Source organism: Drosophila ficusphila, unplaced genomic scaffold (assembly GCF_018152265.1).
Source record: "Drosophila ficusphila isolate 14025-0441.05 unplaced genomic scaffold, ASM1815226v1 contig_668, whole genome shotgun sequence".
Classification (NCBI taxonomy): domain Eukaryota; kingdom Metazoa; phylum Arthropoda; class Insecta; order Diptera; family Drosophilidae; genus Drosophila; species Drosophila ficusphila.
Genome location: NW_025064601.1, coordinates 376,531 through 390,759, shown reverse-complemented (window position 1 = coordinate 390,759; position 14,229 = coordinate 376,531). Strand labels below are relative to the sequence as shown.

The following is a 14,229-nucleotide window of genomic DNA, read 5'->3' as shown; positions in this document are numbered from 1 at the left end:
TATATGGCTCAGAAAATTTTTTTGACAAAGTTATGATTTTTTGAATTTTTGATGAACTGCCCTTTTTTTGATGACAGTCGCGTTTTCCAACCCCAATAACTCGATAACCGTACGTCGCAGAAAAAAATGTATAGGAAGTAAAAATTTCATCCTTCCTTCTTCTTTGCAAAACTTTCGTGAAATAATTTTTTTAAACAATTTTTCACCACAAAAAGTTCAAATGTTTTTAACAAATTAATTTTTCTCCAACTTGGACCATTTTGATTTTGTTTTTTCACAGTAAATCCTTCAAATTCTTCTGATGAACATACTAAAATTTCAGAATGGTATCAAAATTAGTTTTTGAGTTATTTTAAATTTTAAGCAATTTGTTTAAGAAGAATCATTAAATAATCAACACCGAATGTACAAAAATATAAGATTTTATTATTGAAAACTAACGGCTATTTTAATTTACTATTTTAGAAGAAATTTAGCTATTTTTAGCTATTTTTTTTGCTTCCACTGCTATAAATGACCACTCAGAGTTCGCAACACTGGTCGCTCAGCTATTGATAAGCAGTGTTGCCAACTCTCAAATATATTTATGCCTAAAGGTAGGTAAAAAAAACCCCTAAAATCGGCATAATTATAGAGTTGTCAACCTAAAAACAGTCTGGCAACCCAGCCAGTGTAGCACATTGCTGCACACTGGCCTCTTGTTGTGTTTTTGTTTTTGTGCATTTTTGTTTTGCTGCACTTATAACTACAATTTTAATATAATAGCACGAATATCTGGCAGGACATAAATACAGCGGATTTTGCAGGTGGGACGGAAAAATATGATTAGCCGCCCAGCACGTAACATCGATTGTTTTCTAAGAGCACGATTTTGATTTACCATCGCCGTTGTTATTGTTGCGTCTTCTTGTACAAGACTACAAAAAACACAGAAAACAAAACGTTGCCAAAACGTTGTTGTTATGTAAATGCGCGGAAGCAGAACGTTGGACACAGAGGCACCCCCAATATCCGCAAACCACAATTCGCATCCAAAGTTCGCGGGCTCCCGATTGAGACACAAAGCAAGAGGTCGAAGCACACCAAGCATCACGCGATTGCTATTGTGTGAAGACGTCACCTGCCCAGTGTTTGTTTAGCACTTTTTACCTTTCGTATTGTGGAGTTACTGAGTTCCATTGCTTACAGATAGCCTTACTTGAAAATGGAGGCCAAGGCCGACAAATCATCGCCTGCAGTGGCTTCCGGTGGAAAAACTTCAGTGCCCTCCAGCGGACGCCATCAGTTGCGACCCGTAAAGTTTGACTATGCCGATTCCTTTGCCTGCACTTACATTGTCTCTGTCGTGGCTGCTTCCATCGCCGAGCTGGCTACTTATCCACTGGACCTAACAAAGACGCGTCTGCAAATCCAGGGCGAAGGATCCGCGATGTCCGCAGGAAAGTCCAATGTGAGTGGGACGCAATTCCCTCTTTTTGCTTGTTGTTCTTGTCGCCTCCAGCTTTCTGCTGCTCCTGAACCCCTTTCTAATTTCCAACATGGCTTATAAAATTAAACCAAACATGGAACTGCCCCTTTGATTCATCGACCTTAATCGTACCGCTTTTCCAAGAAATATTGCTAATCGAAGTGGGCACGGCCATACTGATAAGACCTGGATTGATATTAGTATTAGTCACAGCTTTTGCCTTTTTTCGTGTGGATTGATTTACCAACAATTGTTTCTCACACAGTTGTTTGTGGGTCTGCCGACAATTGGACCTCAGATATGTTATATGCCTTTATTACTAGTGAATATAAAAACTATTATACGAAATCTACCTAGGATATTATTGTAATCTTTATAAAGAAACACGGTTTGTTAGCAACTCAAAATGTAAAGAGAGCTCAAGAAAAGAATACAAATAATAACAAGATAGGAAGCTAGCGTTGGCGAGCCCTTGCAGTTAGAACTTCGATGTATGTATTTAGATGTTTTTCCTTTTGCCAGTTCTATCCCTACAACGTTAGTGTACTGTATAATACAAAGTATGTCCAATTTTTCATAAATTTGCTTTTTGTCTTAGGCGGCTATATGACCCTTATATAATCCAATGTCGGCTACTTTATATAGCAGTTCGATTTTCATAAAACTTAATTCGTAATTCAAGGCTCGGGAAAAAACACCATATACAAAAAAAAAACAAGAAAGGAAGCTAGATTCGGTAACCCGAAGCTTATATACCCTTGCAGTCATCAAATATGTCGATCAAAATGCATAAGGGCTAAACATTGAAACTATGACGATTTTTCTTTTAATTTTCCATATTTTCGACTATTGTTCGTACGGCAGCTATATGATATAGTTGTCCGATTTTGATGAAATTTAATATACAATTCAAGAGCAGTTAGAAAACTCTATATTCCAAAAACTATCTTATCTGTTGAAAAACAACGATGATGTAATCTTATCTCCCGATTTCTATATAGATTTTTCGGTCTTTCCTAAGGCCGCTATATTATAACGTTGTCGGATTTTTATGAAATTTTTTTCTCAATTCAAGGGTTATTAAAAAACTTCATGTGTTGAAATTCATGCTAGTGGGACTAAAAACAACGACGTTATAATTTTTTTTTATTATTTATACATATATTTTTTGATCTTTTGTTTGGCAGCTTTATGGTGGAGTTATCCGATTTTGAAAAAATTTTATCCGAAATTCAATAGTGGTTAGAAAATGCCATCTAGAAGAAATCAAGTCGATCTGATCAAAAACAACGGCGTTAGAATTTTTCATTTCAATCTCTTGTATGGCCCGTACGGCCCGTTCCAACTTATATACTGCGCGCAATAACTACATACCTTTTGGGAAAGTTTCAGCAAGATAGCTTTAAAACTGAGAGACTAGTTTGGGCAGAACGGACAGGAGGACAGACGGACAGACGTATTTCAATTCAGATCGTGATGCTGATGAAGAATATATATACTTTATTGGGTCTGAGATGTCTCCTTCACTGCGTTGCAAACTTCTGACTTAATTTATAATACCCTTTGCTCTGCAAGGGTATAAAAACAAAAAAGTAAGCTACTACCCTTGCAGTCATTAAATATGCCGAACAAAATACATAAAGGCTATGTCGATTTTTTTTATACCCTTGCAGAGCAAAGGGTATTATAATTTCAGTCAGAAGTTTGCAACGCAGTGAAGGAGACATCTCAGACCCCATAAAGTATATATATTCTTCATCAGCATCACGATCTAAATCGAAATACGTCTGTCCGTCTATCCTGTCTGAAAAAAATTGATTTTTGAAAATTTCACACTAGTTGTGCCCCTTAAGACTTTTGAATTACGAATTAAATTTCATCAAAATCGGACGACTATATCATGTAGCTGCCATATGAACAATATGGCAAAATATGAAAAATTAATAGAAAAATCGTCACAGCTTCATTGCTGTTTAGCCTTTATGTATTTTGTTCGATATATTTGATGACTGCAGGGTATATAAGCTTTTCCGAAGCTTGCTTCCTTTCTGTTTTTATTAATTTTGTGTATATTTGACGATTGTTCATATGACAGCTCTATAAAATGGTCGTCAGATTTTAATGAAATTTAATTCATCATTCGAGAGTCATTAGAAAACTCTATATTCCAAAAATCGTGCTTGTCTGATAAAAAACAACTATGTTATAATTTTTTCCATTAATTTAATATAGGTATGTAGTTCTTTCGATCTTTCTTATGGCAGCTATTTGTTGTTGTCCGATTTTTATGAAATATTTTTCTTTATTTAAGGGTCGATGCTCTAAAAATCATATTAATATGATCAAAACAACGACATTATAATTTGTTTTTCATTGCTTATGGATTTTTGTTTTTATTTAATTCAAAAATTAATTAAAGTTAGAAAACAACATCTGGAAGATATCAAGTCGATATGATCAGCGATAGCTCTCCTACGGGAGCTTTCCGATTCAGTCGCCCGATACGGCCGTTTCGACTTATGTATATGCTGCGTTCAATAACTACACAACTTTTGAAAAATTTTTGCAAGATAATTTTGAGAGACTAGTTTACATAGATCAGATCGTGATGTTGTTCAAGAATATACTTTATGGGGTCTAAGGTGTCTTCATCACTGCGTTGCAACCTCTGACTGAAATTTAATTACCCTCTGCAAGGGTATAAAAATGTAAATTAAATTTGGTATTTTCATATTGAGGACTGTATAGTATTCATGGAAATTTTTTCACAAATAATAGCTTTTCAAAAAATGCAAAAATACAGATAAAAGTGTTTAAAGATATGTAAGTTTTTCATTCAAAAGAAAAATATTGATGCAAAAGCTACTTACCCAAATTTGAAGCAACACGGTTATTGTTGTATATTCTGTAATGGACTACTTAAAAAAAGTGTAAGTGTTTCAATTTAAAGTGTAGCTACAAAAAATGACTTTATATTTTAATCTTTGTATTTTGATTTAAGAATACAGTTAGAAAGATATTATAAAGAATTAATATTAGCTGCTTGACATGATTTAGGTATTAGAACTTGCATATATTAGGCGGAATTGCAAGTTTTACGTATAAGTCCTGAGGATAAAAGAATAAAGTAAGAAAGATATTTCAACGTATTATTTTTAGATGTTTGACGTAACATAGATTTTAGAACTAGTGGATATTATGTTGGGCAGATTTGCAAGGTTTACGTAGCACTCCTGAGATTGAGCATCCCACTGTCCACCCTATCCCGTTGTGTGTGCCCGCTCCATGTCAATCTTGTGTTTTACCGGACTGCATCAGATGCAGTAAGCAGATAATAGATACTACAATGACGCACTCAATTACCGATTACCCACGATTACCATTACCAGATGCAATACCGCGGCATGGTGGCCACCGCCTTCGGGATTGCGCGCGAGGAGGGCGCCCTGAAGCTGTGGCAGGGCGTGACGCCGGCGCTCTATCGACACGTCGTCTATAGGTGGGCATTCCCAAACTTTCATTCTAGCATCTAACCCACCAAAACAGCAACAGCCACTAGCCGCTCTGCCAGCAGCTGATTGCACCAGCTCCCGTTCACCGCAGTCACTAAGCCAGTTCTAACCCGAGATCTCCCTGTCCCTGTTCATCCGCAGCGGAGTGAGGATCTGCAGTTACGATCTGATGCGCAAGGAGTTTACTCAGAGCGGCAGCCATGCGCTGCCCGTGTGGAAGTCGGCGCTATGCGGCGTCAGCGCCGGCGCTGTGGCCCAGTGGCTGGCTTCGCCCGCTGACCTGGTCAAGGTGCAGATTCAGATGGAGGGCCGCCGGAGGCTAATGGGCGAACCGCCGCGTGTCCACTCAGTCGGACACGCTTTTCGTGAGATCGTGCTCCGCGGGGGAGTCCGCGGCCTCTGGAAGGGTAGCATGCCGAACGTGCAACGGGCGGCGCTGGTCAACCTGGGCGACCTGACCACGTACGACACCATCAAGCACCTGATCATGGACCGCTTACAAATGCCAGACTGCCACACTGTGCACGTGTTGGCCTCCATCTGCGCCGGTTTCGTGGCAGCGGTCATGGGCACGCCGGCGGACGTGGTGAAGACGCGTATCATGAACCAGCCCACTGACGAAAAGGGACGGTGAGTGGACCCGCCTGCCCCTCAGAGAGCATAACCACCCTTCATTCTTTTCTCTCCCAAAGGGGCTTGCTATACCGCGGATCCCTGGACTGCCTACAGCAGACTGTGGCCAAAGAAGGCTTTGTCGCACTATACAAAGGCTTCCTGCCCTGCTGGATACGGATGGCCCCTTGGTCGCTCACCTTTTGGCTGTCCTTTGAACAGATCCGTAAGATGATCGGTGCTTCTGGCTACTGATCTGTGATTAGGTGTAGTTTTTTAAAGTAGCTCGCTCGCTACAACGGTTTAAGTTTGGCATGATCCTCGTTATCCCTTCCTGTGCCTGAGTAACTTACAGCCAGGCCGTGCTGTTGCTTTGAATAATATATTCTGTCCAATTTTAGTATGTTACGCCAGGGAGTTTTCTTTCTCAGATCTTTCGGGTTTGTTTATCCTGTAATTTGTTATTGTTGTTGCCTTAAGAAAATCAAAAATCCGTACAAAAAAGCCAAAAAAAAAAAGAAGTTATTATTCAAAAAAGTGGTTATCTTCCTAAAAGAGCACTCAGTGGAAAAGAAAGGGACAGAAATGCTTGTGCTCTTTAAAATGTGAGCACTTTGGTAAAAAAGAAGAAAGAAGGCTAGATTCGACAAGCCGAAGCTTATGTACCCACACAAATGTCTAACCAAATTGTATATAGATTCTTCCGATCTTTCCAGCTTTTTGATTCAGTAGCCATTTTTTTCCAATTCTCTTTCTTAATTCAATAGTAGTAAAAAAAACTAAATATTCCATAATATGGAATCCATATGTATGATAAAAAATAACTACATTATCTTCTTTTTTCCGTTAATTCTATCTAGATTTTTCGATCTTTTCTATGACGTCTATATGATATAGTCATCCGATTTAAATGAAATTGAAATCAAAATTCAAGAGTCATAAAAAACACCATGTGCGAAAATGGAAGTCTGTATAATAAAAAACAGTGTCGTTGTAATTTCTCCCCTGCGGGAGCTATCCGATATAATCGTCCGATCCGGCGTATACTCCGTTAAATAATTACAAAATGTTTGGTACATGTAGTTCTCACATCAAGATAGTTTTAAAATTGAAAGACTAATTCATCGAGATAGCTTTAAAATGGAGAGACTAATTTACATAAAAACTTAGAAACAGACAGACGGAAAGACGGACAGATGTATATGCCCAGATATATTGAGATGGTGATGCTGGTCATGAATATATATATAAGATATATATCTTATGGGGTCGGAGATGTCTCCTTTACTGCGTTGCAATCTTCTGACTGATATTATAATACCCTCTACAAGGTATACAAATAAAAGAGATTTAAGTACTTTATCAATAGATTTATTTTTGGTATATGTTTATTCCTAGACAGCTTCAGTGCAATTGGGTAAAATCATATATTAAAACTCGTAATATTACCTAGGAGAAACACACACAGGCACACATACATATGTACATAAATACATAGCTATGCATAACATGTAGATATAAATACACACATATATCCAATATTGCATTTAGGTTTCGATGAAAGACTGAAAAATGGAAAAGTTGGGTGCCCAAAGCAAAACACACACAGAACAGGAAACTAAGAAGCAGGTTGGATAACAACGGCATATTGGTAGCTTCATCAGCAGCTCGGTCATCTGACATTGACATCGGCATCGTCTGTCTGTTCTGCACTCTTTAAGGAGAGCAGGGAATAAATTGCGAAATTGCTGTAGTGCGGATGCCGCCGCCCTCCGATAAGTCTGTCGGTTTGGATTTCGTCTTCTCTTCTGTGTGGATAAATGTGCAGGACTTAATCCAAAGTGTGTGCTTGACTAGACGCCGTGGAAAGCCAGTGCCGGGCGCAAGAACTATTCCAGTCCTAGCATCCAGTTAATGCCTTGTACTATGAAAAAAATTAGTGGCTGCCATGCAACCAGCCAGCGGATCCAGTCCAGTAAGCGTCCGTAAAGCACATGCGGCTTCTCCCAGCTACCGGGATACAAGATTAGGCAATAGGATAAAAGGGCAATTTATCTTTCTTACGGATTTCGGAACATCTTTTGTAAGTCGACTTTCTCCTTGCAGTAGGGACACGTCTGCTTCTTGCCCACAATGCACCACCCACGTATGCAGAACTCGTGGAACACATGATTACAGGACAGCTTGTACGTGTTCTCGATGACGCCCTCTTCCTTCTCGGAGACCAGTAGCTGATTACCACAAACAGCGCAGACGTTGTTGTCCAGATGCCGAGTGGGAATACCCTGAGGTGTGTAGTACTGCGAAGAAGAGGGCTTATGACCTCCAGGATGGTCAACGGATTAATCCAAACTCACGCCTATAGCCGCCGCCATCTTATCCGAGCAGATCTCGGATATATCCCGACCCAGCACTCCGATATACAGGCCGTAGAAACAAAACATCAGACCCACGTCCATCCAGGTGTTGGGGGGCTGCGAAAATAGGTAGTTCATGCCGAGGAAGGCGGCCATGATCACCAAGTAGCCAAGCAGGCCGAGGCCATAGCTCAGTTTGTAGATGAAGTAAAACCACTTGTAGACCAGTCTGAAAACGAATGAAACTGGCTGCACCTTGATTCAGGGGGGCCACCATATCTAAGGTGACTCACCTGGGAGTAGTGCCCTGGATGGGCTTGCTTATGGCTCGACGCATCACTAGCGCCGTAATGCTAGTAAAAACCAGCCAGATAATGATGAAGCGCAGCCAGCCAAAGCTGCACGAGATGATCAGCGGGATGAGCCACATAGCCAGAAGGGTGACGAAGGCGTACGAGCTGTAGTGGCGCTTCTTCCACTCGACCAGGATTATCTGAGCAATGACCAGGGTAACAAACAGGATGATCACCATTTCAGAGTGCATGGCGTCATGGCCGAGGTGCTTCTCCACCATCATTTGGTGCTCCGCTCTGTGGGAACGAAACAAAGATAGATATCAACTGAGGGAGGTTATTTTGTGCTGGGACCACTTACCGCATTCGCTCCTCCGGAGTCATCTCGTCCAGAGACTAGGGAACAGCCATGGTACCAATAAATCAGATAAGATTAAGTAGATAATCAAATGTCGATCTTTCAATCGCCCGGAAAATTACTTACCTTATTAAGGTCTACGGGCGAATGCAGGTCTATGTGCTGCTGATGCATTTTGTATTCGTTGTATCCGCCGTATTCTGTTGCCGCCAATACGCTGGATAATTCCACACGTCGTCTTCGTTATTTTGCCACCACTTATTGCTTTCAGTGCTTACCTCTGAAATTCTTGAAACGAAAACAAATAATTACATTTTGTGATTGTATGCGTGTCCAGCTGCAGTGGCGTTGCCATTTGTCATTGTGTAGGGTGTTACCTACTAAGGTTGCAAGCAACTCCCACAACCGAATTTTAAAAACCAGCCAACTGGACTGGCGTTTTTATGCAATAATTTTTCTTATGCACTGTCCTTAATCAAATTGGGCTTTTTTCACAACTTAAAACAAAAATGTCAAGCGCAACGTTGCCAGATATGGTAGCCGGCAAAGAGCGGCGCGTGTTTACCTACACTGCCGGCAGCAATCGATATTGTTTGTGATTCGACACCCAATGTATATAAATGTTTTTAATTTGGCGGAAGACATGACCCTGCCAATGGAGCACTGGGGCGCGTTTCCGACAGGAGACGACGACGTTCATCTGACGCCGGACAAATATGTGCCCACGGCGGCCAAGAAACCGAAACTAGAAGAGATCCGCCTGTGTGGTGAAGGGGAACCGCGGCCGATTGAAAATAGGTAGAGATGGCCAAATAAATCTTTGTGTTTGACTAGATTACTCAATTTTCTTCTATATGAAGCCAGACAGTGGAACTGCGGAGCGCCTTGGTCACCCAGACGATTGAGGTGATGAAACAAACTGAGGTTCTGCAGTCTCTCATCGAAACGTACTCCAATAAAAATGTAAGCCAAATAACAATTAAGGATCTCCTCGATCTTCCCATATATAACTTAATTTTTTGTGTCTTTCAATCCAGAAAAGATTCTTATCCAACTAGTCCAACATTTTTTAGCTTCTTTAAAAACATAAATTTTTCTAATGACAATGAAAATTGTTTCTCTTGAATTCAAAAACTCTATCAAAATGTATTGTACATCTAAGCTTATCGCCGTCTTCAATGTATCTTAATTAACTTAAAAACAACACTTTTCAACCTAGGGAAATTCAAACTACCTACTCAATCCCTGCCTTATAATACCTGAGGTGGACTTTCCACCAGAAAACGCCGCCGAGCTGGTCGGCAGCCAGAAATTTCAGAAGCCCATTTGGTTCACGCCCACCGTAGACACGGCATATTCCCGTGGGGACCCTCAGTCCTATCCGGAAATAACCAACACTGCCTGTTCCCAGGCGATTCGCAAGGTGATGTGCGGGATGCTGCGCCTGGCGGGATTTACCGACTGCTCCGAATCGGCAGTACAGTTGCTGACCGATGCCACCGAGGAGTTTCTGCGCAGCTTCATCGGCGAGTATCGGGGCTACTATGACACACACCCGCGGCTGCAGAAGGCGTCTACGCTGCACCTGGTGCCTCTGGAACGAGCTCACGCCGCGCTTACGGGCACTTCTCTCACCCAGGTGCACAACTATTACAAGCACAAGGTGCTGGCCAGAAATCGCGTGGAGATCGGGGAGTTTAACAGCGTGCTGCAGGAGTACGACAAGCTGATGAAGGAGAGTCAGAGCAGCATCCAGAAGCAGCATAACGAGATCAACGGCCATGACTTCCTAAACATCCTAGACAACAGCGCCACCGGTAGCAGCCAGAGCATTGGTGGCAACATGGCAATGGGCGAAATGCTGCAGGATTTGGGTGGGAGCACGGGCTCCAGTGGCACCGTCAGCTCCCAGCAGATGCTCTACAGTCTGCTGGATGGCCAGATATCTTCCAACACCTCCAATATGACGGGAACAAGCGGCAATGGCAGCACCAGTGGAAACGGTGTCACGCTCGCCAACTTTCACACTAGCTTTGAGTCGTAAAGAAACTTAAAAACCTAAACTTCATTATAAGAAGGAAGAGGATGAAAATTTTCCTAGAATTGGTTTTATGCCTTAAGGGGGGGGTAAGGTTTTAAAGGCCAAAAAAAGGGCCATGTTTTATTTTTTTTTGCGGCGAAATGAGTAAGTTTTTTTTTTTTGAGCTTTATTACATTTAATTGTTCAACTTTTGAAGAGTATTGGAAAAAAAAATTTTTTTTTTAAATTTTAGAAATAAGCCTGTGGCGATTAATCTTCCGAAGCGCCCAAAGAAAAAGTTGTTTTGCGGTGAACATCATAGGGCGTTAACGGATCATCTTAAAAAAAAAACGTGATATGCGTTGTAAAGATAATGAATTTCCCGAGGTAATCAGGAAGAGTTTTTTTTAAATTTATTTTTTGTCTATTTTTGGGAGCACTTGAAAGTGAAAAGTGCGATTTTAGCTTAAAAACTCGCTGTTAATTTATTTTTTAAAAATAGAAAAAAATTTAAAATTAAAAAAATCTCTTCCTGATTACCTGCGTATTTATGTTGAGATTTTGTGTTAAAAATTTGAAAAGGATCGGTTCAGTAGATTTTGAGTTCTGATGTTCACCGACTTTCAAAATAACGTCTTCGGCAAAATCGATTCAAAGTATTTTTATACGTGAAAAAACGTCCAAATACGGTTGTTTAAAACGCTGTAACTCCGTTAGTTTGACTTTAATTGACTCAAAATTTTTATACAATGTTCTCGACATATTGGTCATTCATAAAAAAAATAAAAAAAAAAATGTAAAAAAAAATTTTTTAAAACCTTACCCCCCCTTAAGCGGTGTTGTGCTCTAGTTTGTTGCGAAAAATATATATCAATTTTTTTTATAAAAACTTCTTCGCATAATTTGTAAAAAAAAAGCTCAAAATGAATTTTTAGAGGCCGGTGCGAATATAAAAGAAAAAATCGAATCTAATATAACCCTAATAAACCAACTCTGTTTTTATTAATTTTCTAGAATATCCAATATTAGGTTTGAAACACATAAAGCCATCATACACATTTTTTTTATTACTTTTATGTCATTTATTTTTTTTATTGATCTTCCATTCTTTCCAATTGTTTTGTCGCCTTTGCTTGGTGAACTCGTTAGTAATTTCAATTGCCAGGCAGTTTTGCAGTTTGGCTGCCTTTGGACCACTAGCTCTGTACTGGTAGATCTTGTTCTGGCGCTGTTTTTTTACAGCCCAGGCGAAAAGGTCCTTTCCCTCGAGTACGGATTGACCAGTGACTACTATAGAGTTGAAATCTTCTGGCGAATATTGTTTTTCTTTGTGGAATCGTCTCTTGAAATTAGGTTTTATTGCAGGACCTTCCTCCACCAAATCAGCTACTAAATAGCAATCAGCATCGGATACTAGCCTTACTTTGTCAAGTAGAAGTTCCTGTTTGTCCACGGCATCAGTCTTGTATGGGGAAAATTCTATTTGCTTTTGAATTATGTCACTGAGTCGCTTCCAAATGTGATTTTGCATCTCGTTCGTGGTCTGCAGATCTCTGTTGGTCTCCTGTTCATCCAAGTACCGATCGCTTTTAACTGGTTTTATAGCTTGTCGCTTGGAGTCAGCATGTTTCTCTTGAAACATCGCATTTGTGAACAGGGTGGAGTCTGTCGCCACCAGGAGTTGAGACAACTGCTCGTCATTTTCCGACTCGGAATCGGAGTCATCAGTTTTGGGTTTTTCTGTCATTTTTTGCTACTCTTTATTAATAACGTTTGTTTATACTTTTACCGGACTGGCTGAAGTAGACCTGGAGAAATCATCGGCGATGTATCGATACATCGATGTTTTCAAAACTCGGAAAATATCTAGGTTTTCAAGCATCGATGTTCGAACTTCGAAGTTCTCTCTTTTACCAATACTACTTGGCAGGTAAACAAATTTGGTTAGCTAAACAAATTTTTTTTTAATTAAATCAAATAAACCTAACGATAAAATCAGTATTTTTTTTAACGAGATGAGATAAATATTTCCATGGATTAGTGAGGTGCATTTCCGGACCCATGGTTGGGAGGCCGAAGGGAGGGGACTCTGATTCCAGCTTCTCTCGTCCAAAATTCGTTATTTGAGCCCATGTTTCGAAAATGAGTTTAAAATACCGTTTTATTTGTTTTTGTTCAGCTTACCGTATAAATGTTAGCTTTGGTTGTTTCCCTCCCTGGGATGCCCATATCGAGGGCAAGTTGCACCACAAACCAGAAAAAGGCAGGACGGACATGACAAAATTAGAGTTATAAGTTACAGTCATATGATTTGTAATATCATTTTTGTCCGATAATATGTAGTTGCGTGTCAGGAGTAGGAAAGCGATGTCGACAGTGCGGTCCCAAATAAGCGGAGAAATATTGGCAATCTTGTGTGTTAAATTATTTTAATAAATCGGCTGATGGCATGACTGCCAATTGTATTAAATGTGGCAAAATATACCAAATAGGCCCAACTTTTCTTGCCACTTGAAGAGGATACATCCTAATTTAACAATTAGTGAATTGCCATAAAGACAACAGTCATAAGTTTGTCATTCACTGACAGAAAATAAGAAAAGTCGTCGAACCGCGAACAATAATTTGACAGTGCCTTATGCTAATATGGAAAACAAAGGCTTCTGCAATTTTGAAAGCCTCCTTGTTCCAAGGTATGAGTAGCCCTCACGAACAATCTTAAGAATTGTTTGATGAAAACAGGGAAAAGTTATCCGCCGTTTTTAAAAAACGTACCTAAAGCATTTTGCAATCACTTCAGATTGCTGGGCGCCAAGGGGCAACGAATTCTACGTCATGGTGCCTTGAAAATAATAACAGTGAATTTTGAATTGCGCAACGTTGTTTTGCCCACTAGTTGCTCGACGAAACGATTGCCTGAAAATATTGCAAGCTCGACAGTACTTGAGAAATGGAGAGTTTTTTGAAAGGCCACTACTATGGTCATAGATAACGCCAAAACATAATAAAAGCATGTCAGATACTGCAAACAAGGCATATTCCACCCTTTGCACATTTAATTAATTTGACTGTCGAGGACTGTTTGGCTACAGAAAAATGAAACCCATTCCTGAAAAGTGTAAGCGCATTGCTTTTTTTTTCAAAGCACCACAATTCCGTATGCCAAGTTAAAAAAGGCTCAGGAATGCGAAGGTCCTCATTGTTTAAAACAAGAACCTACAGGGTGAAATAGCGCCTATTATATGATGGAAAGGATTTTGATGACTAAGGCCGCTATCGCAAGTGTGCTACTAAACACGACCAACGCCAAAGGGTTAATGTTGCTAGCATCTGACGAAATATTCATTCTGGAGCATTTAAATGCAATACCATCACCTTTTGAGCATGCAACGGTTCACACATCTACAAGTACATATGTGACAGTGTCACCGGTATTCTTGTTGTTTGTGAGGTTTTACACCATCTCACAGTGGGCCAGAAAATCCAAAAAGTGGCAAAAAACCGATTTCGGAATTTCAAAAAAGTAGTTAGCTGTATTAAAAACGGATATATTGAACTAGTATTTGTCAAAGTTTCAAAGCATTTGGTTACAAATTACAATTTTTACAA

The 14,229-nt window shown here is 40.0% G+C and overlaps 4 protein-coding genes across 6 annotated transcripts; 2 read left to right on the top strand and 2 right to left on the bottom strand.

The window, feature by feature from the left end:
* The first annotated feature begins 651 nt into the window (after positions 1–651).
* LOC108093597 (mitochondrial uncoupling protein 4) lies at positions 652–6,962 on the top strand. Of its 3 annotated transcripts, XM_017193726.2 has the most exons (6): positions 653–806; positions 863–1,129; positions 1,189–1,450; positions 4,858–4,967; positions 5,122–5,610; positions 5,673–6,962. In XM_017193726.2, the coding sequence occupies exons 3-6, from the start codon at positions 1,205–1,207 to the stop codon at positions 5,845–5,847; spliced, it is 1,020 nt and encodes a 339-aa protein (XP_017049215.1). In that variant the 5' UTR covers positions 653–806; positions 863–1,129; positions 1,189–1,204; the 3' UTR covers positions 5,848–6,962. The 3 variants fall into 3 exon arrangements, with proteins under 3 accessions (XP_017049223.1, XP_017049215.1, XP_017049231.1); XM_017193734.2 differs by lacking the exon at positions 863–1,129 and having other exon boundaries at positions 652–806; XM_017193742.2 differs by lacking the exons at positions 653–806; positions 863–1,129; positions 4,858–4,967 and having other exon boundaries at positions 1,360–1,450.
* LOC108093615 (RING finger protein 121) lies at positions 6,948–9,099 on the bottom strand. Its single transcript, XM_017193755.2, has 7 exons — positions 8,982–9,099; positions 8,727–8,888; positions 8,604–8,638; positions 8,243–8,539; positions 7,950–8,178; positions 7,657–7,892; positions 6,948–7,602 (listed from the first exon to the last, which is right to left on the bottom strand). Exons 2-7 carry the CDS (start codon positions 8,772–8,774, stop codon positions 7,482–7,484), a joined length of 966 nt encoding a protein of 321 aa, XP_017049244.1. The 5' UTR covers positions 8,775–8,888; positions 8,982–9,099; the 3' UTR covers positions 6,948–7,481.
* Positions 9,100–9,161: 62 nt separating this feature from the next.
* On the top strand, positions 9,162–10,800 carry LOC108093587. Its single transcript, XM_017193715.2, has 3 exons — positions 9,162–9,398; positions 9,461–9,563; positions 9,820–10,800. Exons 1-3 carry the CDS (start codon positions 9,211–9,213, stop codon positions 10,642–10,644), a joined length of 1,116 nt encoding a protein of 371 aa, XP_017049204.1. The 5' UTR covers positions 9,162–9,210; the 3' UTR covers positions 10,645–10,800.
* Positions 10,801–11,356: 556 nt separating this feature from the next.
* On the bottom strand, positions 11,357–12,468 carry LOC108093578. Its single transcript, XM_017193704.2, has one exon. It carries the CDS (start codon positions 12,365–12,367, stop codon positions 11,699–11,701), a length of 669 nt encoding a protein of 222 aa, XP_017049193.1. The 5' UTR covers positions 12,368–12,468; the 3' UTR covers positions 11,357–11,698.
* Positions 12,469–14,229: the final 1,761 nt, after the last annotated feature.

Bases quoted from the DNA above. Each gene is read 5' to 3' on its own strand.
- LOC108093578 (XM_017193704.2), bottom strand. From the start codon at position 12,367: ATGACAGAAAAACCCAAAACTGATGACTCCGATTCCGAGTCGGAAAAT.
- LOC108093615 (XM_017193755.2), bottom strand. From the start codon at position 8,774: ATGCATCAGCAGCACATAGACCTGCATTCGCCCGTAGACCTTAATAAG. The intron at 8,639-8,726 runs GTAAGTAATTTT...GCTGTTCCCTAG, and splicing joins CGCCCGTAGACCTTAATAAG to TCTCTGGACGAGATGACTCC. The intron at 8,540-8,603 runs GTAAGTGGTCCC...TCGTTCCCACAG, and splicing joins ACTCCGGAGGAGCGAATGCG to AGCGGAGCACCAAATGATGG.
- LOC108093597 (XM_017193734.2), top strand. From the start codon at position 1,205: ATGGAGGCCAAGGCCGACAAATCATCGCCTGCAGTGGCTTCCGGTGGA. The intron at 1,451-4,857 runs GTGAGTGGGACG...TACCATTACCAG, and splicing joins TGTCCGCAGGAAAGTCCAAT to ATGCAATACCGCGGCATGGT. The intron at 5,611-5,672 runs GTGAGTGGACCC...TCTCTCCCAAAG, and splicing joins CCCACTGACGAAAAGGGACG to GGGCTTGCTATACCGCGGAT.
- LOC108093587 (XM_017193715.2), top strand. From the start codon at position 9,211: ATGTATATAAATGTTTTTAATTTGGCGGAAGACATGACCCTGCCAATG. The intron at 9,399-9,460 runs GTAGAGATGGCC...TTCTATATGAAG, and splicing joins CCGCGGCCGATTGAAAATAG to CCAGACAGTGGAACTGCGGA. The intron at 9,564-9,819 runs GTAAGCCAAATA...TTTTCAACCTAG, and splicing joins AAACGTACTCCAATAAAAAT to GGAAATTCAAACTACCTACT.